This window comes from Xenopus laevis, chromosome 5S (genome assembly GCF_017654675.1).
Source record: "Xenopus laevis strain J_2021 chromosome 5S, Xenopus_laevis_v10.1, whole genome shotgun sequence".
Lineage (NCBI taxonomy): Eukaryota > Metazoa > Chordata > Amphibia > Anura > Pipidae > Xenopus > Xenopus laevis.
In genome coordinates this window covers 117,114,463-117,140,478 of record NC_054380.1, presented here as the reverse complement: position 1 = coordinate 117,140,478, position 26,016 = coordinate 117,114,463, and the positions used below count along the sequence as shown (strand labels likewise).

At 38.5% G+C, this 26,016-nt stretch overlaps 1 protein-coding gene across 1 annotated transcript; it reads right to left on the bottom strand.

Annotated features, from left to right (window-relative positions):
* Nucleotides 1-6,580: 6,580 nt before the first annotated feature.
* On the bottom strand, nucleotides 6,581-25,907 carry ubxn7.S (UBX domain protein 7 S homeolog). Its single transcript, NM_001091043.1, is given in 11 exon segments — nucleotides 6,581-7,311; nucleotides 9,064-9,143; nucleotides 11,622-12,024; nucleotides 13,170-13,297; nucleotides 14,761-14,851; nucleotides 18,945-19,091; nucleotides 22,207-22,319; nucleotides 22,727-22,792; nucleotides 23,635-23,705; nucleotides 23,799-23,946; nucleotides 25,744-25,907. Coding segments are annotated over 11 exon segments (1,467 nt in total). The 5' UTR covers nucleotides 25,802-25,907; the 3' UTR covers nucleotides 6,581-7,149.
* Between the last annotated feature and the right edge of the window lie 109 nt (nucleotides 25,908-26,016).

Sequence of the window (26,016 nt, the reverse complement as noted above, 5' to 3'; positions counted from 1 at the left end):
TGCATCCACGTATGTAGTGTACAATATTAAATGTCCATGTGGAAAAATTTATATAGGAAAGACGATAAGGAGTATTAGGGAGAGGCTTACTGAGCATAAGTCGGCCATTAGGAATAAATTAAACCAACCTGTTGCCAAGCACTTTAATGAAAATGGTCACACTGTAAGTCAGCTGCGATTTCAAATTCTCGATTCAGTCCCAAGAAGGAGACGTGGGGGTGACCGGGATAAGGAGCTATTGCGCAAGGAGGCGCAATGGATAAGGAGATTAGGGTCACTATTCCCAAATGGACTGAATCATGAATATGACTTGAATCCGTTTTTATTGAAATAGCTGTTCTTTTTAAAATTGATTTTATCTTTTGTAGGTGGTTATATGGATACTGTGTATCACTTTTCTGGGACTGTAACCAACAATGGACATTAACAAGATAAGTCCCTTTTGATATATTTGAAGATAATCAACTCATGTGATATTAAGTGATACATATGACAAATTGTAACCTTTTAAACATTTTGTATATCTTGTTAATATATGTGGTGACACCAGGGGGCACTGTGCCCAATGGTATTTAAGGTCAGGTGGTGGTGGAGCTTTTTATGCTTGACAAAGAGTGGGGTGCCGCTCGAAACGTTGCATCTGTGCTGCTGTCCTACAAATAAAGACGGTTTTAATACTATTGGAGTGCTGTCTATTGGATGAAAATACTTGTATGATGGAGAACCCTTGTGAACAGGTCTCTGGACGTTTACCCAAGTAACAATTGGCCGAAGTAACAGGTGCGGTATAATTGTATATACAATATAAGCTGATGCTACAGGGCTGATTATTAAATTCTGATGCTAATTGCACTGGTTTCTGTGCTGCCATGTAGTAATTATCTGTATTAATAACTAATCAGCCTTATATTGTGACATTTCTATTCTATGTGTACTGTATATTGTGAGTTGGTCCCTAAGCTCAGTAAGTGACAGCAGCACAGAGCATGTGCAGTGAATCAGCAGAAAAGAAGATGGGGAGCTACTGGGGCATCTTTGGAGACACAGATCTTTACTGCTAAAGGGCTGTGGTTGCCTTGGGCTGGTACAGAAGCCCAAAACATAATGTACAACATTTCTAGCTACTTCTTTAGTTCTCATTTAAAGTCAGTGAGGACAGCAAGTCAATTCCACTGGCAGTGCCGGATTTACCGGGCAGGCGCCCCTAAGCCGTACCTATCCTATCGCTAACAATCCCTTGCGGGTGCACAAAGGCGCTGGAGTACTAGGGAGATGTGCATCCCCAGTGCTCCCCATAGAGCGACATGCCATCCCTAATAGTCTGCCACTCTAGGCCTGGGCCTTTGTGGCCTCGCCACAAATCCGGGCTGTACACTGGGAAGTTGCTCTAGGAAAAGCCATGTAAAAAGCCTTGTTGGATGTTTTTTTCCCCACAGAATTTTCAAGTGGCTGCTTAAATTTACACTGGATTGGTACACTGAGGTATGTGGTTGTAAAAAGTCAGTATAAAACTTGATAAATATGTGTTTTTCACACAGAGATACCTGCTGATGATGAGGCGGGTTGAGAAACTCTAGAATTCAAAGTAGGGAGAGTTCCATTTGATAGTAAGTCAGTAGCTCAGGTTTGGGTAAATGTAAAAAGACTTTATTAGAAGCCTAACGCGTTTTGTGCCTAAATGGGCACTTACTTATAGGCTCATAGGGTTGAGAAACTCTCCCCAGGTGACAGCAGCTCCCTAGTTCCCATTACATTACACTTGTTGCCGCAGTAGTTCAGACTTAATCACTGGGAACAAATCCCCCATGTGCCATTACCCTTTATTGTGCACTTTGAGTAATAATTGAGAGAACTAGTGCGGGTAGATTTGTATGCAATGGCTGCAACGGTAGATAAAGCAAAATCATTTTATTGGAAACAGGAGAGAGAAGGTAGTGAATAGCAACCATGCGGTTAATATTTTTTCAATGGATTAGTGAAGGTTGCTAATGATATATATCCTTTTTCATGGCACTGAACAAGAGCTTTAAATGGCTTTCCATTGTAAGAAGTGCAGACAGACTGGCACCAGCAATTAATCTTAAAGTACAAATGACACAGAAGAGCAATCAAGGGAAACATAAGGGAAAAATATTAATTGAACATGATTTGTAACTGTATTTTATGAATAGCATAGAATACAATGTATTAATATGATTATAGTCAAACCTCAATTTTACATCCCAATTTTAAGTTTCCCCTCATTTTACATTGTTGTTTTGTGGTCCTACTTATACATCAGGGGGTACGAGTGTCCCGGGCCCAAAGGGGCGGCAGTGCTGCACTTTCGAAAGAGCCAGGCCCCCCTTGACAGCGCCGAAGCCTGAGGCCTTTTTCGAAGTCCCGAACAAACGAAATGCGAAAGTGCTGAAAAAACCAAACAGCCCAAATCTCGAAGCGGCAAAAAACCCAAAGCCACGAAAACAGCCGAAGCCAAACTCCTGAATTGGCGAAAAGCCACGAAAATGGCCGAAGTCCCAAAGCAGTGAAAAGACCCGAAGTAACAAAGACAGCTGAAATGGAAAGTGACTTTGGGTCTTTTCGCCGCTTCAGGACTTTAATTTCAGCGGTTTTTGTGACTTAGGGTCTTTTTGCCGCTTCAGGACATTGATTTAGGGTCTTTTTGCCGATTCGGGAGTTCGGCTGTTTTCGTGACTTCGCGTCTTTCCACCGCTCCGGGACTTCAGCTGTTTGACTTTTCGCCACTTCCACATTTCGGCTGTTCGGGACTTCGAAAATAATACATTGGTGGTGAAGCTGAAGTCCTGAAGCCATGAGTTCAATTCTACTGAACACCAATTGGTGTTTTTTTTATTTTTTTAAATCCCCTGGCCACCAATGTATTATTTTGATATTCTATAGGCCTCTGTCACCAATGTATTTTAAAAAAATATTCGTTGGGGCCCCGATTTTTTTAAACTTGCAAGGGGGGCCCCTGGCGCCAATGTTTTTACATTTTCCTGGATTTTACACCATTGGTGAGGTGGGTGCTAGGGCCGCGCGGCCGCCTAGTCAGACTGCGCGGCCTAGGAGCGCCCGTCTTAGAAATCCGGCGCTGATGATGGGTAAAAGTAAAGAGCTCGCTCAAGACCTTTGCAATTTTATTGTTGCAGAACATACAGAGTCATTGGTTACAGACTTATTTCTAAGCTTCTGAATGTTCCAGTGAGCTCCATTGGGGCCATAATCTGGAAGTGGAAAGAACATCATTTCACCGTAAACTGGCCACGACCAGGTGTTCTTCGCAAGATTTCTGACAGAGGAGGCAAGAGAATAATCAGAAGAGTTGTCCAAGAGACAAACTTGAATTAACAGGTACAGTTGTTTCTGTCAGGGGGCCTATCGGCTCCCAGCGAGGGAAGTCCGGACCAAGGAGGAAGCTTCGGGTAAAAGTCCAAGTTCACAGGACAGACAAAGGTTCAGGAATAAGTGTAGTCAAATCCAGGCAGTAGTTCAATAGACAGGCAGATAAACAGCAAGGTCAAGGTACAGGCAGGGTCAAAAGTCCAGGAATGCAACCGCAAGAATTTAGGAACACGATTCAGCAATTCCTATAATCAGGCATTGAACCAGCGTCCTGGGCGCCCTTTTATTTTGCATTTAAATCCAAAACGTGGCGTTGTGACAGTACTAGTTTGCATGCTGACATCAACGCACTAGCGCCCGAACCCACGCGGCAACCATGGGTACTGCCATCTTGGATTTGCCGCAGCTAGGAACAGGAGCGTCAAAGAAAACAAAAAGTAATGCTTTCAATGACATGGCCTCTATGCCTCACCCAAAATCCAAATTTGCATATGCAAATTAGGATTCGGTTCGGCCGGACAGAAGGATTTGGCCAAATCCGAATCCTGCTGAAAAGCCGGATCCTGGCCGAATCCCAAACCGAATCCTGGATTTGGTGTATCCCTACCAATATATCTTATGGAGAGGCTCCTTTTCTTGCAGATGTATTAAAGCTCACTTAACTGATTCCAGTACAAACAAAATAACTGCCTTTTGCACAAATCCTGCATGTAGAGAGACATGATGTCTGGTGATTTTAATAGAGTGAGCTCCAATACATCTTCTAGGCAAAAGGAGCCCCCCTATAAGATATATTGGATCTAACATTCAATAAATATCTGACACCCAACTGCTGCATGTAGAGAGAATATGGAGAAACGGATGCTGTGAGAGGAATAGTGAAGATAAACTTGATAATATCAGAAACAATGCAGAATTTTTAATTGATTGTATTTAGAAAGCTTCTTAATGCAGTATGCTGAAGCTTATATGAAATTTTCATTTTTGCGATAGTTCCCCTTTAAGGTATCACATTGATAAAGGTCCCAAACAGGGACAGAAACGTCGGTTGTACACATATGTTCCAATCTGTGGGACAGGAAAGCAGCCCAATTAAATAGTATATGATCTTGACATACAATATAAAAATGAACAGGTAAATCCATTCCAGTGAGTCCATTTGCAGGGTTTCCAGGCTTTGCAATTTCCAGGAGCTACAATATGTAGCATTTGAGCAAAACCCAACACACAAACTGCAGCAATGAATGGATGAAAAATATTGTTTAAGAACATTAAATGGAACTGAAAATGTGTTCTGCCCATCAAAGGGGGTTTCACCTTTAAATGAACCGTTAATATGATATAGAGAGTGATATTCTGAGACAATTTGCAATTGGTTTTCATTTTTTATTATTTGTGGTTTTTGAGTTATTTAGCTTATTATTCAGCAGCTATACAGGTTGCAATTTCAGCACTGGTTGCTAGAGTGCAAATTACCCTATCAACCGTGCCCTGATTTGAATAAGAGACTGGAATATGAATAGGAGAGGGACTCTATAGAAAGAGGAGTAATAAAAAGTAGCAATAACAATACATTTGTAGCCTTACAGAGCATTTTTTTTATAGATGGGGTCACTGACCCCCATTTGAAAGCTGGAAAGAGACCGAAGAGAAAGGCAAATAATTACGAAATTATAGAAAATAAATAATGAGGACCAATTGGAAAGTTGCATAGAATTGACCATTCTATTAGATACTAAAAGTTAACTTAAAGGTGAACCACCCCTTTACAGTTGTGCAACCCCCTCACCAGCAAATCAGTGAAAGAACAGACAATGTGCACTCAAGGAATTGTGCCATGTTGCCCAAATGCAAATCTGCACAGCAGGGTTAATAAGCAGCCAGCATGTTTGACTGTCACCTCCCGTCTCTGGATCCCTGGCACTGACCTACATTTAGAGTATTTGGAAGCAGCCTTTGGTGCGGTTCAGGGGGTGCCAGGGATAAAAAAAAAAAAAATGCATGGGGTGGGTTAGTTCTCCTTTGATGAGGCATTATACATCTTTCTTTAAATTAACAAGATTTTGTTTATGCTAAACTGGGAACATGCCCCCTATAGAGGAAGGAACGTTTATTAATTTACAAGTTTGCTTATTGCCATTCATGGATTCAGAAGTAAGTATATATGAGGGTGCTTGCGATGCTTGGCAAACCATTTCTACATGTACACAGGAAGGAATTATATATGCCCTAGAAGCTTCTTGCATTATGCCCGTTTAGCATAAGCAAAAATGATTGTGCTTATGTTTAATGAACCTTTTAAAGGAGAAGTTAAACCGTAATAAATAAAAGAAAACTATTGTTCACGCTGTATGGCTTAAAGCAAAAAATAAAAGGATTCATAAAAGGGCACACTCTCCTCCCTAACCGATCGGGGAAGCAAAACTATCATTAGGCAGGGGACTCTCTAAAGCAGTGATCTCAAAACAGTGGCTCGTAAGCAACATGTTGCTCTCCTACCCTTTTATGTTGCTTTCAGTGGCCTCAAGGTATGTGATTCTTTTTGAATTTCTGGTTTGGAGGCAAGTTTTGGTTGCATAAAAACCAGGTTTTCAGCCAGTCACCTGAAGGCTGCCAGTGCACATAAGGGCTATGAATTGCCAATCATATCACATATTGTGCACCCCTAGGAACCTTTTGCATGATTATGTTGCACTCCCAACATTTTTTGCATTTAAATGTGGCTCACGGATAAATAAGGTTGGGGACCCCTGGTTCAAGGCCATGGCCACTTGCGGTGTTCAAATGCACACAGACATATTGGGGCATGTACATATGACCCTCCCTGGGCCAAGCTAGTGCTGCAATATACACAGGCATCTGTCATATGTTAAAGCATGTCCATTACTCATGTGTCCTGGAGCAAGATTGGTGTATGTGTGTCCCAAAGCAACAGATGCCAACAAAACCTTACCTGGTTGTGCTGTTGCCAGTGCTACTTAGAGAGCAGACTGTGTCAGTTAACAACTTTGAGGAGGAAAAGGTTTGGGAGTGATAAGTGCCCTGTAGATTTTCAATACAACCTGTAGTTTCATATAGGTAGATTGCCCTCGCAACTGCAGTCTTGAGAAAAGCAACGATAGACTTATTACAATGCATTTCGTCATTCAGTCACTAATTGGAAATAAAGCACTAACTGCTGAGGATACTTCTCAGACTAATTCACAGAGTGCACACACCAAATGGAGAAAGGATAAATGTTTCATAGCAAGCTTTACTTTAAAACACAGATTTTCCAACCAACCTCTCAATACAGGAGAGACTAATCCCAGAATGCTTGGCTACCAAGTGTGTTAAGAATATTAAAAAAAAAAAAAAAAAAATCACCACCTTATTGGTTCCAAATTAAGGGTAATAAATAACTTAGTCACTCACAACTGCCATTACTGTTCTTGCCTTCTCCACACTCTGGATATGCCTTAAACAGATCCAAAGATTCATCTGTAGCACCCAAAATGAAGAGGTCAGAGCCTGGGTATTTATTGAAGGAGGAATGTGCTCTGAGTCCCCCTGGACTGATGGAGGAATACATGAAATGCTGCTATTATAAGAAGGAGAATTTCTCCCTCACAGTGCAATGATCTCGCCTCTCCTGAGTCACAGTGTTAAGAACTCCTCTTTGTTCCCATAACAAGCAAGGAAGATGGGAGGATTTGCCAAACCCACACATGAACGAATGATGAGCGGAGAAAACAGACAGAGGCAGAATCTTATTAGAAGAGGCAAGAGACAGCAAATTGGGGTGATGACACAGCAGAGAAGATGCTAATTCCTTTCCTGTACAAAGACAGTTTCTTGTGGACACAAACCAGCTTCTTGTAACGTAACGTCATAGTCCAAGTGTGAAAGCTTGCGCCGGGGGAAGTTTGTGAGCAGCTCAAAGCGTTCATTGGGATAGCCTTTCAGTTGTACGTGTCGAACCAGAGCCTATAGGAAAACATTCAGAGACAGAAGAAAGTGAGCACAAAAATACTATAATAACCCAAGACTAGGGCCTTTGAGAGCATGTACAACTGCAAAAACCTTATGTTTGGCTTCCTGGTTGGAGTTGCAGTCAAACATCACTAATCTACATTTAGTCCATTAAGGAATTACTTACCGCTTAGAAAAGGGGGGTAATCGAATGAATAGAGGTGATAGAATTACTTAACTCTTAGAAAAGAGGGAGGGGTAATAGAGGTTAATACAGGTAAACTAGGTATTCCATAAGTGAGAGCATATCAGGGAGTGTCCGTGAACAAGAGTAAACACTGTAGTAGTCACAGATAGTGATGGGTGAATATGTGCAGTTTTGGTTCGCCAAAAAATGCGCGAACGTATCAGTGTCAATGGGCGTCCAAATAATTTTGACGCAAGCAACAATTTTTATACGTGCAGCTATTTGGTCAAAATGCATTACAGTCATTGGGGGTCATTTATCAACACTGGACAAATTTGCCCATGGGCAGTAACCCCTGGCAACCAATCAGATTGCTGCATTCATTGTACTGCTTGTAGCTGGCTTTAAAAAGTTAATCACTGATTGGTTGCTATAGGTAGCTGCCCATGGGCAGATTTGCCCGGTGTTAAAAAACGAGCCCCAATGGGTGTCCAAATAATGTTGACGTGCGACAATTTTTAAGCACGCAGATTTTTCACCGGCAAATTGACGAAATTGGCGAAACGCGGAAATTTGCCCCAAATTCGTGTCTAGAAATTTATTCGCTCATTACTAGTCACAGACTATTCCCATCAACTAAAACTAATTAGATTGGCTGGCTCTGAAATTCTCAGGTAGTTCAAACAAAAAGCAAGAGATGACATGGCATTTGTATTGCATCGAAGGGCCCCAAATTTTTGAGAATTTATCATTAGTATGGAGGAAGGGGTTAGTCTTTAAATATCAACTTCCAAGTGCTGAAGCAGGGCATAATAAAGTCACAGGTGGGGGTTCAGCCCGAACCCACCTGCAAAAGGTGTGTGGATTCTGACCCGGTCCCGACACAGACCCAGACACCTTAAAGCAACAGTTCAGTGTAAAAAATAAAAACTGGGTAAATAGATAGGCCGTGCAAAATAAAAACTGTCTCTGATATAGTTTGTTAGCCAAAAATGTAATGTATAAAGGCTGGAGTGACTGGATGTCTAATCGAACACTAATTCCTGCTTTTCAGCTCAGATGCAAAAGCAAACAGCTATAGTCCATGTGCCCCCCCCCTCAAGTCACTGATTGGTCACTACCTGGTAACCAATCAGTGGAAACCAAGAAAGCTAAAAAGCAGGAATTAGTGTTCTGTTATGTTAGACATCGAGTCACTCCAGCCTTTATACATTACATTTTTGGCTAACTATATTAGGAACATTTTTTATTTTGCACATACTATCTATTTAGCCAGTTTATATTTTTATACTGAACAATTCCTTTAATAGGAACCTTGTGTGAGCTTTTGCTCCATGCGCCACCTAATGGTGGTGCGAGAAATGTCTTAATATTAATATTTTTGAATTAAAAGGTGGGTTAAAAATATAAATGAATAAAACTTAATGCCAGAGAGAATCAAACTACCTAACATTCCAGATAATGCTATGAAAATAATGAATGCTGTATTATGCAAGTGTGAAATTAAAACAAACAAACAAAACCCTCAAATATTTAAACAAAATATAATGGAGTTCCTTAAATTGTTCTTATTCACTTACCAGTAGCTTGGCTTGTTCTGGTAAGGCAATCTGTTCCTTCTTCCCATCAGGATACCGCAGCATGAGCTTAGCTTTTGGTCCTAAGAATATACAATAATAATATTACATAGTGAAGACGCTGGATCAAAATTTTAAAAACTTTAAATGTTAATTTGTATAATAATGTTGAAATACAACCAGAAGAGGCCTATTTATTTATATATGGATAAAGAGACAATGAATTACCAAGTAATAAAAAATATATCCAAATAAATGTAGTAGGTTATTTTAATCTTTCCAGCATGTGATACATATGCTCCAATGTAACTAGTATGTTCCCCAGGCTAAATATTACCTGATCTGAAGAATATAGATCATAGATAAAAATGAGAAGCAGGAAAGTAATAAACTGAAACCACTGACCTACCTGAACTTAAGCAAAAACAAAATTCTAATTGCAAATTTTCAGTAGTTTTACAGCTATTTAGAAATGTAATTGCAACTTCTTTTTTTTTTTTATGTCCCTTGGATCTAATTCTGGAGTTGACTGCTACTGGCTCACTGTCAGTGACTGCATGTTTCATAACACAGCATTAAAGGGTAAGCAACATCAAATAAACCATTTAATATCAAGAGGACTTCTCTCAAGCTAATGCTGTTACTCTACAGTAGTGAGTTTGCTTTATTGCCAATGGAAAAACATTTTGGGGAGAGCGGTCACCTGTCCTGTCTCCCATAAGCATAATACACTCTAAACAAATATAATATATATATATATATATATATATATATATATATATATATATATATATATATATATATATATATATATATATATATATATATATATATATATATATATATATATATATATATATATATATATATATATATATATAATATGTCCAAGGTACCTGCACTCCAACCACTTAGATTTTTTCACGGGTGCTTGGTCAAAGTAGTATTGTATAATCGTTAAAGGATGGACCAGCACTCCAGTTTCAATAAATAATGGTGCTTTTATTCACATCGTGCTTTTATTCACATTATGCACGATGTGAATAAAAGCACCATTATTTATTGAAACTGGAGTGCTGGTCCATCCTTTAACGATTATATATATATATATATATATATATATAGATATAGATATAGACTATAACTAGATATAAGAATATACTTTGTAGCAATTGAGTCTGCTGTTGAGTAGGACCTGCTTTTGCAGAACACAAATTGATTAAAAAAAAAAATGAAAGGGAAAAGTCAGACAGTTTATATAAGGTTAAGCCTTGGATACAATTCCGTGAAGAGGAAGAGAAACATGAATTTGGTAAGCAGTGTATGAAAACTAAATAAATGGCATCGGCTGGAGGAGGTTTTGTCAAAAACAATTAAAAAATGGATATCTAGCCCCGACCTCCAATGGTCAAGACTTGGAAATAATTGGTACACAAGAAGATCCCCCTAATTAAACTGACCTAGAGGGAAGCAGTCCAAATCTGAAAAAATCTGGACCCCATGGTGTGGGGCAGATCTAAACTAAAAATTCACTCTAGCTCTGCTCTGTTACGGATATATCGCTCCTTGTTTGCTTCCATTTACTACACTTTGTGAACTGTAATGGTCTTGGCTGAATGTACGTTCTTAAATATCAATAAAAAAAAATACCTTAAAAAAAAAAAAAAGAAAAAAAAGGATATTTAAGTACAATCTTTTTCCAGTGGAAAGAGTAAGAAGAGGATGCTATATACTTAAAAACCCTCAGTACCTGTACCTAAACGCCCAAGAGAGTTTTTGGCAATCCTTTTATATAATTACAGGCCGTAAAACATACAAGTATTTCTACCATATTTTGACAGCAACAACCAAGTTGTGCCACTGATCAAACTAAAGAGATAATACCACTGATGCTGATGCATTCATGGATTTTCTTTCAGTGAATGAAGATACTTTATAAATTTATAGATTTAGTTTAATCCTCCTATCATGAAAATAAAAGTAGTGATAGGTTTAGCATCTAGCTATAAGCAGATGTGCAGGAATGCAATACACCTAAAGGATAAAAAAGGGGTGTTGAGGAAATGGCTGAAATTCGCTGAGACTTATGCTGCACAGAACTGCTGTCCATGGAAAGTGACATTAAATGCCTTAAAGGAACAGTAACATAAGTGTTTTAAAATAATGAAATTATCATGTACTGTTGTCCTGCACTGGTAAAACTGATGTGTTTGCTTCAGAAACACTACTATGGTTCATATAAAAAAGCTGCTGTGTTTCAATGGTGGAAATTGAAAAAAGGCTATATGGCACAGGTTAAATAGTGGATAACAGATAACACCATTATGTTCTATAGAGTTTATCTGCTGTGTAACCTGAGCCTTTTCTCCTTTGAATGGCTGCCGCCATTGCTTCACAGCAGCTTATTTATATAAACAATAGTAGTGTTTCTGAAGCAAACACACCAGTTTTACCAGTGTAGGGCAACACTGCATTATATCTTTATTACTTTAAAAAAACACTTCTTTATTACTTTAAAACACTTAGAAAACTTAGAAATGTTGTTGGGTGGTATGACTCACCATTATCAGATACAGCTACTGAACACCCTGATTCCCTGTGATGTTCTTCACTAGATGCTGTATCTTCTGGTGATTGATGGTTTGAAGTTTCCTCCACAACTACCGGATGTGTCCTGCCCACTTCTTCTTTCCTGTGATTTGGGTCTTTCGAGGTGGACTTCTTGGACTTGCCGCAGGAGTCTGGTTCAGCAGATGATTCTATAACTGGCCTCTCCTCATCCTCCTCATGGTCAGAGCCACAAACAGAAATGAATTCTTCACTACCAGAATAGAGTTCTGATTCAGACTCCTCCTCACGTCGAGGGGTTTCCTTGTTGACTGCAGAATCAAAATGAGTCTCCTGCAATGAGGCACGGATAGCGGCTTCTAGTTGGCTGTCCTCACTTGCATCTATTAGACTTTCCTAAAGTAAAAAATTAAATAATACGATCAGTTTGTCAACAACAAAAAACAATGTATTTGTGTTATATTTACATGTAATAGACCAGGTAGCTTTGAACATAAATCATAACATGCCACAGATGTAAAATTATTAGATGCTGCAGATCTGTGGATTAAAGGTTACTTGCCAGTTTTAGAAGTTTTACAGTCTGCAGCAGTTTCAGGTCAGAGAGCACTAAACTGAGTTTTAAATGCCCCTGATTTGTTTCCATGGTTAGCACCAGGAACTAGTTGCCCATGGGTGCCACCTGAACGTCCATAAAACATACTAATCTAACCATATTTAACTAAAAAATATTTGTTGATTGTCCTGAATCCTATTTTAATAAGAAAAATTTTCCCCAGGCCAAGTGGGAATAGTCAGTTTAACAGTATTTTTACATTTGTACAAACAACAAATTCTTAATAAAAAAAAAACACTTAATTTGTTGACTCCTGATCTTGCCAAACCCAACACCTTGCATCTTGTGCACCCTTCACTAATGAGCATGGGCCTCTTTACCCCCTGGTTCATTTATTACATGTACATAAGCTGCATTTGTACACCCTTGTATTGTGCTGCAGAATATTTTTAGAAATTGGTTCACCTTTAAGTTAACTTTTAGTACGTATATATATAGAATTGCTAATTCTAAGCAACTTTTTAAATCGGCCTTCATTTTTTTTTTTGAATTATTTTCGTTCCACTTCTGACTCTTTCCGGCTTTCAAATGGGGGTCACTGACCCCATCTAAAAACAAATACTCTGTAAGGCTACAAACGTATTGTTATTGCTACTCATCTTTCTACTCACTTTCAATATTCATATTCCATGATCTTATTCAAATCAGTGCATGGTTGCTAGGGTAATTTGGAACATAACAACCAGATTGCTGAAATTGCAAACTGGAGGGCTGGTGAATCAAAAGCTAAATAACTCAAAAACCACAAATAGTAGAAAATGAAAACCAATTGCAAATTGTGTCCGAATATTACTCACTACTTAATACTAAAAGTTAACTGATGGGTTAACAACCCCTTTAATTTTAACAGGTTTTTCACACTAAGCAACATTTTACCATATAATGTAATACAGTAATTCTAAACAGAATTCATGGCTTTACTTACAGAGCGTAATCTCTTTTTAGGGGGACTAGACGAGAGACCATCAAGCTGCCCATGTTCCCCAAGAAATCCTGTAACTTGTTCCACAAAGGAATTAGGATCCAGTTTGTGCCATTCTACTAACTTCTGGCCTGTGTATGAGAAAATGAAATAAATATAACGACATGTTTAACATCTGAACATTAAGAAGTTTTATTCACCACATAGTAGGGATGCACCGAATCCACTATTTTGGAAAGATTCGGAGGAATACCAAAACAAATCCGAATTTGCATATACAAATTACGGGTGGGAAGGGGAAAACATTTTTTACTTCCTTGTTTTGTGACAAAAGGTCATGCGATCTCCCTCCCTGACCCTAATTTGCATACGCAAATTTGGCCAGGCAGAAGGATTTGGCCAATCCGAATCCTGCTGAAAAAGGCAGAATCCCGAACCGAATCCTGGATTCGGTGCATCCCTACCACACAGAAGGTGATTCAGAATCATCAAAAATTCTCTCAGATAAATGTAATGAGAATCTGAGTAAAAAAAAAAAAAAAAGCAAGCACCAGATCTCTTCTACAAGATGCACTGTAAATTGTTTTGTGCAGAGCATTCTCTTGTATCAGTTATTGGCTGCTTGTATGTAAATTTCGAAGATCAATATATTCACTCATTTATTGTACAGTCCTGTGGAATAAGGCACTTTATAGATACTTATTGCAGATTTTTTCATCGGAGTTCACGGGCACCATCTTAAGCCGATTTGGTAATCTTTGGAATGACACCGGCGCTTCAGCAATTTTCATGAATTTTGGGACATGAGCAGTTGTCATGAAAATGGCTTCAACTGCGCATGCGCCGCTCCACCGGTCTCATTCCAAAGATTACTGAAGAGAAAAAGATGGTGCCGTGATCTGTTGGACAGAATCTGCACGAAGGGGTAAGTAAAGACTTAGGGGCATTTGCCCAGGGTACCACTTAGGCTGGGGGGAGAGGGAGGGGGTCTATGTAGGGTAAGGGTTTTTTAACTTTTGGGTTTGCGTCTCCTTTAAAAGCCAAAGAAGGTGTCAAAAAAAGATACTTTCATTATTTGTCATTTAATAGCAGTACTCTAAAAACAGGGGTCAACACAACAGGGCTAAAGAGAAAATCAAAGGGGCTGTTAACAACAAACAAGTCTTTTGGCTAATGAATAATAATAATTCTAAGTAACCTTTTAAAGGGATTTATAACTGCAGCTGCGAAGGAAAGCTAAGTAGTATTTGTCTGCACCTTTGTTCTTCTCACTGAACAACTAAATTAATTTATCAGGGCCAGCCAAGTAACAGAACTGTGTAGAACAGGAAAGATATTGTGAGTAAATAGAATTTTGCCTGGGATTGGACTATTTCTGCTACACTGTTTCAAAACTAGAAGTGCAGAGAGGGACAAATACTGCTGAGCATTTTGGTGAACGTATATTGGCAACTTCTTAAAGTTAAAGTTTACAACTTTGTATTAAATGCAGGGAGTACAATGCCAGTTTTTTATTACACATAGAATGTTTTTTACAGATAGCAGTATAGCTGTAAAAGAAATAGACAATGAATGAATGATACCTCATCATTACCTGTACGAGGATCCAGGATAGAGACGTACGGGAATTCTGGCAACTTGTAGAATTGAATATATCTTTGACCTTCTTCACTGTCATGATAAACCTGCAATGGATACAACAATAATAGATAAATGGAATAATTTTTTTATTTTTTAAACAGAAACATCACTGCTCGAGTGCCAAGCATCTTTCAAGGGCAAAGTTTCATAGTTGGGGTGCAAAAAAGGCACAAACTAATCATGTTCATCCTTACACACATCTCATACCCACAGAGGGTGGGGAACGAATGTCTTTGTGAAGTATACTAGGTACACAAGGTACTAGGTACACAAGGTATACCAATATGGAGACTGAGGGATTTGCAGACAGAAAGAACCAGAACTCTTTTGTTGCAACATTCCAAAAAAATTCGTTGCTATTTGCAGGATTCGGTTCGAGATTCAGCCAGGATTCACCTTTTTTAGCAGGATTCGGATTCGGCCGAATCCTTCTGCCTGGGCGAACCGAATCCTTAGGGGCGGGGAGGGAAATTGCACGACTTTTGTCACAAAACAAGGAAGTAAAAAATATTTTCACCTTCCCACCCCTAATTTGCATATGCAAATTCGAATGTTGGGTATTCATCAACTTGAACGATTCAGGGGTTCGGCCAAATCCAAAATAGTGGATTCAGTGCATCACTACTATTTGTAAAGCTCTAAGTAGGGTATGCCATGTAAAATGAGGAATACTACAGGGAGAACATGCGGGATATTAGGGCATAGTAAAAGGGCTGGCCATTTTCTCCTTAAAGGAGAAACAAACCTGTAACATAAAAAACCCTAACCCCCTACCCTTTGTAGACATCCCTGCCTCCTCCCCCCCCCCATCCTAGGTGGAAACTTTTTACTTACCCCTCGGGGCAGATTCTGTCCCCTGCAGTTCATGGCAGCCATGTTCTTTTCTTCATTAAACTTCGGAAGCCGACCATCGTTTTCGGCACATGCGCAGTTGGAGTAATTTTCCAATCCCGAACAAATGCGCATGTGCCGAAAGTCCCGAAAATGTCCGAAAAAAGTCTGCTTCCGAAGTTTAATGGAGAAAAGAAGATGGCTGCCATGAGCTGTGGGGGACAGAATCTGCACCGAGGGGTAAGTAAAAAGTTAGGTGCATTTGCCCCGGGTACCACCTAGGCTGGGGGCGGAAGGAGGGAGGGGGGTCTACAAAGGGTAGGGTTTTTTATGTTACATGTTTGTTTCTCTTTTAAAACTTAACATTTAAATGTTCAAATTGAAGAGGCAGATTATAACCAGTTACTGGCAAATGTGAAAAGAGCAAAAGCCTCCACTCCTCTAAAGCAGCAGGTTGTTAATCCAAATACTGCAAGAATGCGTCATGTAAAATCATAAAAATATAACCAGGCATTACCTATTAAAGTCAAGGTGTTTTAATGAAGTTATAGTTGGTAGACCCTGATGCAATATTTATACATATAGTAGACACCACCTGCGTGTGGCTGCAAGTGCTTTTCAATACATTTTAAAACATGATGCTTTCTGGTGTAGAAGGCCATACATCAGTGATTGTCTGGGCTACAGAAGGGAGAAACCAAGAATTTCCACCAATGAAAAGATACAGTGATGAGCTCATACCATCAGGTTTTTTATAAATTATTAATGGGTGTTTAAAAGGGTTAAGAATATGAATGTGTATCAGAATAAAGACTGATCATCAATGGCATGAAACTTACTAAGGATGAACACTTAAAGGGGTGGTTCACCTTTAAATTAACTTTTTGTATTTTATAGAATGGACCATTCTAAGCAACTTTCCAATTGATCTTTATTTTTTTGGTTCTGCCTTTTTCTTTGGATTCTTCTCAGTTTTCAAACGGGGGTCACTGACCCCATATAAAAATGAATGCTCTGTAATTGCTTCTTTTTATTACTCATCTTTCTATTCAGTCCCTCTCCTATTTATACTCCAGTCTCTTATTCAAATTAGTGCATGGTTGCTAGGGTTATTTAGACCCTAGCAACCCAGACTGTTGAAACTGCAAACTAGAGAGCTGCAGAATAAAAAGCCAAATAACTCAGAAACCACAAATAATAAAGAATGAAAACCAATTACAAATTGTCTCAGAATATCACTCTCTACAATACATCATACTAAAAGTTAATGTGAACAAAAAATTAAAAGGGCAAGTCAACCCCAAAATATTTTTTTTTTTATAAAAAAACAATGCTAACCAACTTTCCAATTTACATTTATTAAACATTTTCAGTGTTTTTAAAGTCATTTGTTAAAACAGTTGTTATTGAAAACAGAATTTGCTTAACTCCTGGTTGTTACTTTTTAAACAATGTTGCAAAAGCCTTAGTTTCCCAGCAAAGACGGGTCTGTTAATCAGCCACCTTGTCTTACATTGTATCATCAGACTGTCCTTCTCAATTCTCTGCCCTGGTGGCTTCAATAGCAATACATATACAAATAACTGAAGAACAATAGAACATTTGTAATGAATGTATAGTGCAAAGTTGCTAAGAATTATCAAATTTCCTTTTTCACCTTCTAAAGCAGCTCTGGGAGGGGAGGTTGTTGACATTAACGTGTTCTAAATTGATACATTTAGTTGTTACATTTCTTATTTTTGTCCCTGCTGAGCAGAATATCTGAGTCTCATTACAGGCAGCTGTTAGAATTGATACAATAGATGCTAATATTACACAATTACTGCTCAGAAATGGATCAACTAAATGTAGCAAATTGTAACAGTTCAGATGAACCTGGTTCACTGAGCTGCCTGACAAGCCCCAGAGACACGAATAGGTATGGGCGAATTTTATCACCTCATTTTGCAGCGGAAATGACGCCCATAGACTTTAATGGGCGTCGGCGACATTTCGCCGGCAGCGAATTTTTGGGCGAAACGGGTCAGATTCGCCCATCCCTAGACACGAACATTAAACTTTGATTTTGAAAAAAAAACTGAATATTAAAAGATGAAAGGTAACTGAAAAAAAAACTATATTTCTGGTGAACAATCTGAAAACAATTGAATGGAAAAAAAGGGTTTGGAAGATGAAAAACCCCTTTAAGATATTTGCATATTTCAGACTGCTAATACCATACTTTTGGTAAACGCTCGGTGACGCTAGAGTGAACAGAATATGCATAGACTTTTAAGAGTCACTGACAAAGAGCAGTTAAGCTGAAGGCCTAATATTAAAGGGGTCATTCACCTTTAATTTAACTTTAAGTACGTTATAGAATGGATAATAACTTTTCAATTGGTCTTCATTTTTTATGGGTTTTTCATTATTTGCTGCCTTCTTCTGATTCTTTCCAGCATTCAAATGGGGGTCACTGACCCCATCTAAAAAAACAAATGCTCCAAATGTATTATTATTACGAATGCAATGAATACAGGATTCGGTTCGGGATTCGGCCATGATTCTGCCTTTTTCAGCAGGATTCGGTTGAATCCTTCTGCCCGGCCAAACTGAATTTGCATATGCAAATTAGGGAGGGGAGGTAAATTGCGTGACTTTTTGTCAAAAAACAAGGAAGTAAAAAAATTATTTTCTACCTTCGGTTCGGTATTCAGCCGAATCTTTCGCGAAGGATTCGAGGGTTCGGCCGAATCCAAAATAGTGGATTCGGTGCATCCCTAATTATTATTGCTACTTTTTATTACTCATCTTTCCATTCAGGCCTTCTCCTATTCATATTCCAGTTTTTTATTCAAATCAATGTATAGTTACTAGGGTAATTTGTACCCTAGCAACCAGATAACACAAATAATAAAAAATGAAAACCAATTACAAATTGTCTCAGAATATCACTCTACATCATATTAAAAGTTTATTTCAAGGTGAACAACCCAATTAACAGTCTAAAACTATTAATTTCTCATGTAAACTGCAGAAATGCTCAGGGGGGCCACTTTACATTTTTGTCGCTTTATTGTTAGTGGGGGTGTTGTGTTGTTAGATCACTTTATTACTCAAGGTGGAAGCCATGTGCAGTTATATTTAGTTACTATATGTACAGAAAATCAGTAGATCGGTACCAAAACGCACATTTACTGTAATTGCGTGTGTTTCTTAAATGCTGCTTTTTACACATGTATTCAGGGAGCAGGTAAGCTAATGGGGATAAAGAGAAAAGGAACACAAGTACAAACATTTGAGGGCTACATTTGATCAAGGACTTACCTGCCAGAAGATGAAATGCTCCCGTATGAGTGTCTTTATCGCGTCATTGCTCCAGATGTCTCTGTTCAAGCACTGACATGCGAAATCTTGCACATTCTGAATGTTGATCATCAGCCACTTGTTGTGCAACTGACCAAACTGCTTGGCCTACAAAACAAAATCCCAGTCAACTTGAAAGGTGAGCAGCGCAGGACAAGTTCTTGATAATTATTTTTCTTAGAGAACAGATGAATATAGGATGGTTACTTTGACAAACACATTATTCTATAAAGTATATTCAGGAATATGAATCCATATTGGTGGCAAAACAATTCTATTGAATTTATTTCTTATTTAAAAGGGTTTTTAGTAGGCAAGGTATGATGATCCAAATAATGGACAAATCCCTTATCCAGAATCCCTAGATTCCCAAGCATTCTGGATAACCGATTGCATACCTATACTTTACCAGTCTAAAAGTAGTCCCAAAAAGTTATGCAAATTGTTTTTTGCTATTGGTTTTTTCCATGGCAGTAGATTATGAAGGACACAAGATATTAGGTATGTACACTCAAAAAAACTTTTCAACAGACGGTGGCATCATAAAAAATGATCTTTATATCGAATTAATGGGGCAATTGCAACAATGTTATATCAGAAAACCATCAATATACAATAGTATTGGAGCATTAGAGCAAATATACAAACCACTCAATTGTCTATTCAGAGTAAAGGAAGGCAACAAGAAGCGGATAAACCTGCCAAAAAATGAGAATGGCCCCAATATTTTGACACCAAGGCCTTTGTCAAGGGGATTCTATAATATACTTTATACTATAGTGGATTATGAAGGCACAGATAATACTCTGCTGTTAGCACACTGAATATCCAACCTCCATTTAGTGAAACACAGACAAGTGTGAGCTATACTAGAACTCCCCTAAGCGCTCAGTCATCCCAGTGTTGGCTAAAATGTATCCCCTCACCTTATCACATAGTTAAAGATATTTATACAGGTATGGGATCAGTTATCCAGAAACCCATTATCCCGATATCGTTGAATTCCGGAAAGTCCGTCTCCCATAGACTCAATTTTATCCAAAGAATCCACAACCATATCTCGGTTCATATACCAAAACCCTTATCCAGTCTCTTATTATCTCCCTAGCAGCTCCCTAATACAAGATAACAGCGGCCTGGTAGATCTAAGAACAACACTCAATAGTAAAATCCAGGTCCCACTGCGACACATTCAGTTACATTGAGTAGGAGAAACAACAGCCTGCCAGAAAGCAGTTCCATCCTAAAGTGCTGAAAGCACATGACCAGTGAAAAACGACCTGAGATGGCGCCTTTAAATAAAGGAGTAAAAGAACAAATCATGTTCTGCCTGTGACAGCAATCGTATGAAAGTTATGTCCGACAAATTCTAGTGAAAGTCACCCATTGATATTGTCACATGCAGATAAATTACCGTTAGCTGACAAAAAATCTTTTAACCTGTCTGATCGACTAAACAACCAGTCGCCATGGTACAAAAAATGTCGGGACGATCCACAAATGGTCCAAAAATCATATGAAACTTGTAAAACTATATCTTTGTGTCTATGGCCAGCTTAACACTTTGCTTAGCTTTAGTTCTCCTGTAAAGGTTAAAGACCAATGTCTTGTACTCTTCACTACAAAACACAATGTAAAGCTTAAAAGTTTCAGAGCCCAACTCACAATTTCAGGATTTTCACAAAACAGTTTCTTCAAGCTCATTCTGTATGCACTGCTGATCCAGAAATAGAATTTAGTAGAATCTCAGGATATCTTCCTTTAGAAATAGTACTCCTTTTTAGATGCTCTGAAATTAGAAAAAACATGGGTAATAGCAGAACTGCCTATGCTATTATCCTGTTTTATTCTAATTCAGCAATCTAAAAAAGGAAAAAAAGTACAAGAGCTCCCTACTTTTGACAGTATTGCTGCATGTGCTTTTAAACTCCTTTAAGTCAAGTTTTGTTCCCTAAAAATGCATCAGCAAGATGAAGTGTGTTATAAATTATATGCACTACCAATAAACATATAATTAAGATGCCAAGTAAAGCAACACCAATAAAGAAGAAACAGTTCAAAACAGGTCAATATCCTTGGCCAAAATTTTTTACAGAATTATTAAAAGGGGAACTATCATGAAATTAAAAATATAATATAAGCTTCATCATACTGAAATTAGAACATTTCTAAATACAATCAATTAAATATTCTGCATAGTTTCTGAAATAATCAAATTTATCTTCACTATTCCTCTTTCAGCATCTGTTTCTCTTCATTCTATCTTCTTGCAGCAGTTGGGTGTCGGACATTCATTGATAGTTAGATCCAATATATATTATAGGGGGGACTCCCTCTCTTATAAGATTAGAACTCATTCAAAGAACGGATTCCAGTACAAACAAATTCTGCACAAAACCTGCATGTAGAGAGACATGATATCTGGTGATTTTATTGAGCTCTAATACATCTTCTATGCAAACGAATTCCCCTATAAGATATATTGGATCTAACATTCAATTAATATCTGACACCCAACTGCTGCATGAAGACAGAATGAAGAGAAACAGATGCAGAGAGAGAGAGAGAGAGAGAAATAGCGAAGATAATAGAGATGCAACGAATCCAGGATTTGGTTCAGGATTCAACCTTTTTCAGCAGGATTCAGAATCCTAATTTGCATATGCGGCTAATTTGCATATGCAAATTAGGGACGGGGAGGTAAATCTGGTACTTTTTGTCTCAAAACAAGGAAGTAAAAAACTTTGTATTTCAATATGCTGAAGCTTATGTTCAATTTTCATTTTTGCAATAGTTCCAACCAGTAGCAACCAATAAGGTCTCTTCTATAATCTTCTAACTTTTAGTAGACTATTCAAAACTAATTGAGGATTCGATTCTATAGGCAACTGCAGTATTGCAAACACAGATGTTACACTGCAGATCAGTCCCAGTAAGTCCTCCCTACTTAGATATACTTTATAAAGTAAATATTGTATTTTTGATTTGAGAATTTTTAAATAAATCAGTTGCCGTGACAATAAATGATTTGGTAACACTGGGAAGCACTGCTTCACCAACTCCTTGGTAGTCATGTAGTTTAGTACTGTAAATTATACTTAAATGATGGAGTACTGGTGTCGCTGAAGATTTTTGGGGGTTATTTATGCACTTGTATGCTTTAAATGTTAGATGAATATAGTAGGCCTTCACATAAACATTTCACACCGTTTAGTGTACTTACCGTCTCAAAGCTGCCTTTGTGCATAAGATCAATAGGGGGTCTGAAAAGGTCAGCCAATGTGGTAAGCTTCTTATCTACTGCCCCTCCATTTCTCAGCTCCTGCTCCTGACGGACTACAGAGCCACAGGGGATTGAAAAAAAAACAGCGTATTCAGATAGACAGTTATTAAAAGCCATTATAAAATAACAAAGAAGTAGTGTGGTGGTTTGTATGTTTCAATAAATTTGGTTAGCAAATATCTTCTAAAGATCTGACTATATAATTAAAAACTGACCATGAGATCACATTAGTGCCCACATATTCCTGTGGAGTGGTAAGACAATACTCAAATTCAGTATGTTTTATTTAAATATCATAAGTATTTCAGATATGGTTATGAGAAGTTTTACAAGGTCTTGACTGTCCCTCAAAAGAGCCAATGAAATGTTATAATGTAGTCAGTGTTAGTGGAGATTTATAGAACGCATTACATTACCCTCCAAACCCAGACCTGTTCTAAAATGAAATACAGATACTCACTGGTCTCAGTCTGGAAATCTCTAAAGCCATCAAATATAGAACGAGCAGGTCTTCGTCTTTTAGGAGCTAAAACAAAAAAAAATGGCTATTTAATTTGGCCAATGATGTATATATGTCTTATTGTTTGGTCTGTGTTAGTTTCTCTAACAGGCAAAATTGCTCATATTACAGTTTTAGTCTTAAAGAAGAAAAGGCTAAAACTAAGTAAGCTTTATCAGAAAGGTGTATATAAATAAATAAAACACCAGTAAACCCTCAAAGTAATGTTGCTCGGAGTCATCTGTCAAAAGAAACACTGCATTTCTTTTCTTCTATTGGGTACACATGGGCTTCTGTATCAGACTTCCTGTTTTCAGCAAAAACCTCCAGGGCTAGGGCTTGAGCATGCTCAGTTTGCTCCTCTCTGTCCCTCCCCATCCCTTTTACCCCCTCCCTGCTGTGAGCCCAGAGCTAGGAGTGAGCAGTGAGAGACTCATGCAAGTGATGTCACACCAAGCTAATATGGCAGCTGCTATCCTAAACAAACAGAGGCCGTCTAGAGCTGTTTACTCAGGTATGGCAAACCATTCTACAGAATAAATATAGTGTTATAGCTTGCACTATTGTGGCTAATCTATTGGCAATAAACTGCTTCGGTAGCTTTCTTTTTCCTTTAAACTGCTAAATTCCAAGACTGTCTGGCAATACATATCCTTACTGATCCCCTCCTATAGCCCATACAAGAAGCCAGTTGATGGCACCACCTATTGCCAAAGTGCCCATGGTATGACACCCAGTGATGGACTCATACAAGCAAAGCATCTACATGAACAACTTTCAAAGGTTTGTCATATCCTGTATATGCCACAAGTACATCGATTGATGCCCCTCTCCGATATCTTCAAGACTTTCTTAAATTTTTAGCTTACCACCAAAGATTTCAGGCTCCACAAGGATTTCTTGTTTCTGTGGTATTGGCGCTCGAACATCATCGCTTAAACTGAAAAAAAAAATGCAATTACAACTTATGAATAAAGCAAAGTTATGGGCTGTGAATAAATGATCTACTTTGCACAGATATTTAAGCACTTACTCTGGAGCAGGTCGGGCTGTAGATGATCCAGCAGAGCTTGTGCTGGGCTCATCGGGTATACCACCCCCATCTAAGAACATGGTGACTGCCATCTCTAAGTTGTGATTACATGCCTCCAGCATGTGCTTGGCCACACTGTCAGTGGCACCTGTAGATACATTTAAGAATAAATGGATGTTCCAAAATGGTTAGCTTCTTGTAAATGAAACGGTGTTTTTGTGTTGACGTGTAAATGTATGAAATTTATCGCAGATTTGGCATAGGTTTTGGAATACTCCCACTTCACAGCTTCCTACCCAATCTGCACTAGTGGAAATATCAGGAAAATATCACCATATATTTACCTTGGTGCATTACCTCCCTACAAAATGTTATTTCAAAGTCACAATAAAACTCACTTTTGGTCCCTTTTAATACATACAGGTGTCCCAGTGTGCATTACATTCTATGAATCCTTTAAGAAATTACAAGTATTTGAAGCAAACGGATCAGCCCAATTTGGGCCAGAATGCAAGTAGGCCGACAATAGAATAAAGACTAGTCAGGGAGCAAATGTTCCCTTATGCAAGATAACAGCACTTCTGTATCTTGGCTACTAGCGGGCAACTCAGGCACATTTGTAGCAGTTCATTTTTTTTATTTTTTAGCTTGATCTCCTTATTTTCACACTAACTGAAGTCGTATGGGTTTTAAACAGGTTTATATTGAAAGTTGGTGCATTCATTAAGACTTTTCAGTGTGCAAATTTGGCTATTTATGGACTACTTTTTTTATTATTATTTATTTTTTTATTGCTTTTCAGTAATGTTTACATAAAAAAGAATGTTTGTAATAAAGTACAACATATACAAATAGCGGCTCGTGTTTCATTACTATATAGCTTTATGCATCTATTGCATTAATCCTTCAGGTAATCTTTACCCAACGCTCCTTGAATTATCTTGTATCTGGCTTGTTACCATATTGCCGTAATAAACATGGACTACTTTTAAAATGGCTTTTAGCTACTTTTTTATTTTTTTAACAGTCTTTGGCTGGTTTTGTAATGTAAACCTGGCAACCCTGATCATGGGTGCCAGCACCTCCCCAGAGCCAGGCTAGTCTCACCGCTAGGAGAGTTCATTTACCAATTTAATAGAGTTGCCATCTTTGCCGGTGACTAAACCCGAACAATGGGGGTGGGGCAGATAGCATTGGGGGTGAAGCAGTGATCTTGGAGTGGGCATGATGACATCAGAGGCAGGCACAATGATGTCATGGAGCTATGATGCTGGGTCAGGGTTATTACATCACTTATATGCAAATGGACGGATTTCTGTCTAGTTTTAAACGGGACAGAACGTTTTGAATGGACAGCCCTTTGAGATGTCCAGTTGAAACCCTACCTCTAATTATTTTGCTGGATGAGTAAGACCAATCCTTTAACTACAGGTATGGGATCTATTATACAGAAGTCAGTTATCCAGAAAGCTCTGAAATGCATATTTAGAAAAACTATTTCTTATTTTTGATGGATTGATTCTTTAATAACAAGACATTAACTGCACTTCATAGTAACCAAGCCATGTCAAGGCACCAAACAGAAACTTGAGACTCGAACAGGCCTTTGAAAAACCTGAACTAGTTCGGGTGAAAACCAAACAAGTGACAATACTAAGCAGGACCCCAGTTAGAGCAACTTGCAAGCCATGTAACCTGTTTAACAAGATGCATTCAACCAAGTCAATATCCACAAGACCAGAGCAGTTACATAACTCTATCATGAGCAGCTAAGAGGCGAAGCCTAAATGGAACAGGTTTTCCTTGGCCCCAGAACATTACTCCTGCTTGAGTCTATGAAACCGGAAGCGCCTGTGTATGTCGTCTTCAATAGCACAGCCCCATTTGGTATGTAACCATACGCAGACTAAGACCTTGCGCGAACTCAACCCCTCACATTTCTTACCGGTTATTGCTGTGAACTCCCTTAGGAGTTGCTGAGAGACTCCACCATCCTTCTCCATCTTCCCCCGCGCCAAACAACAACAACCGCTGACGTACCTGTGCGCGAAGCAAGGCGCATGCGCGCTCGAAGGAGCCCCAGACATGCGCTATGAACTATCCCGCAGCAGTACCTGCGTCACTTCCTGCTTTCTTACAATAACTTTATTTAACAAATGACATCTAGAAACTAACAATTAAGTGACGCAGACTAGGGAAGGCCTGTCTACGTCAAGAG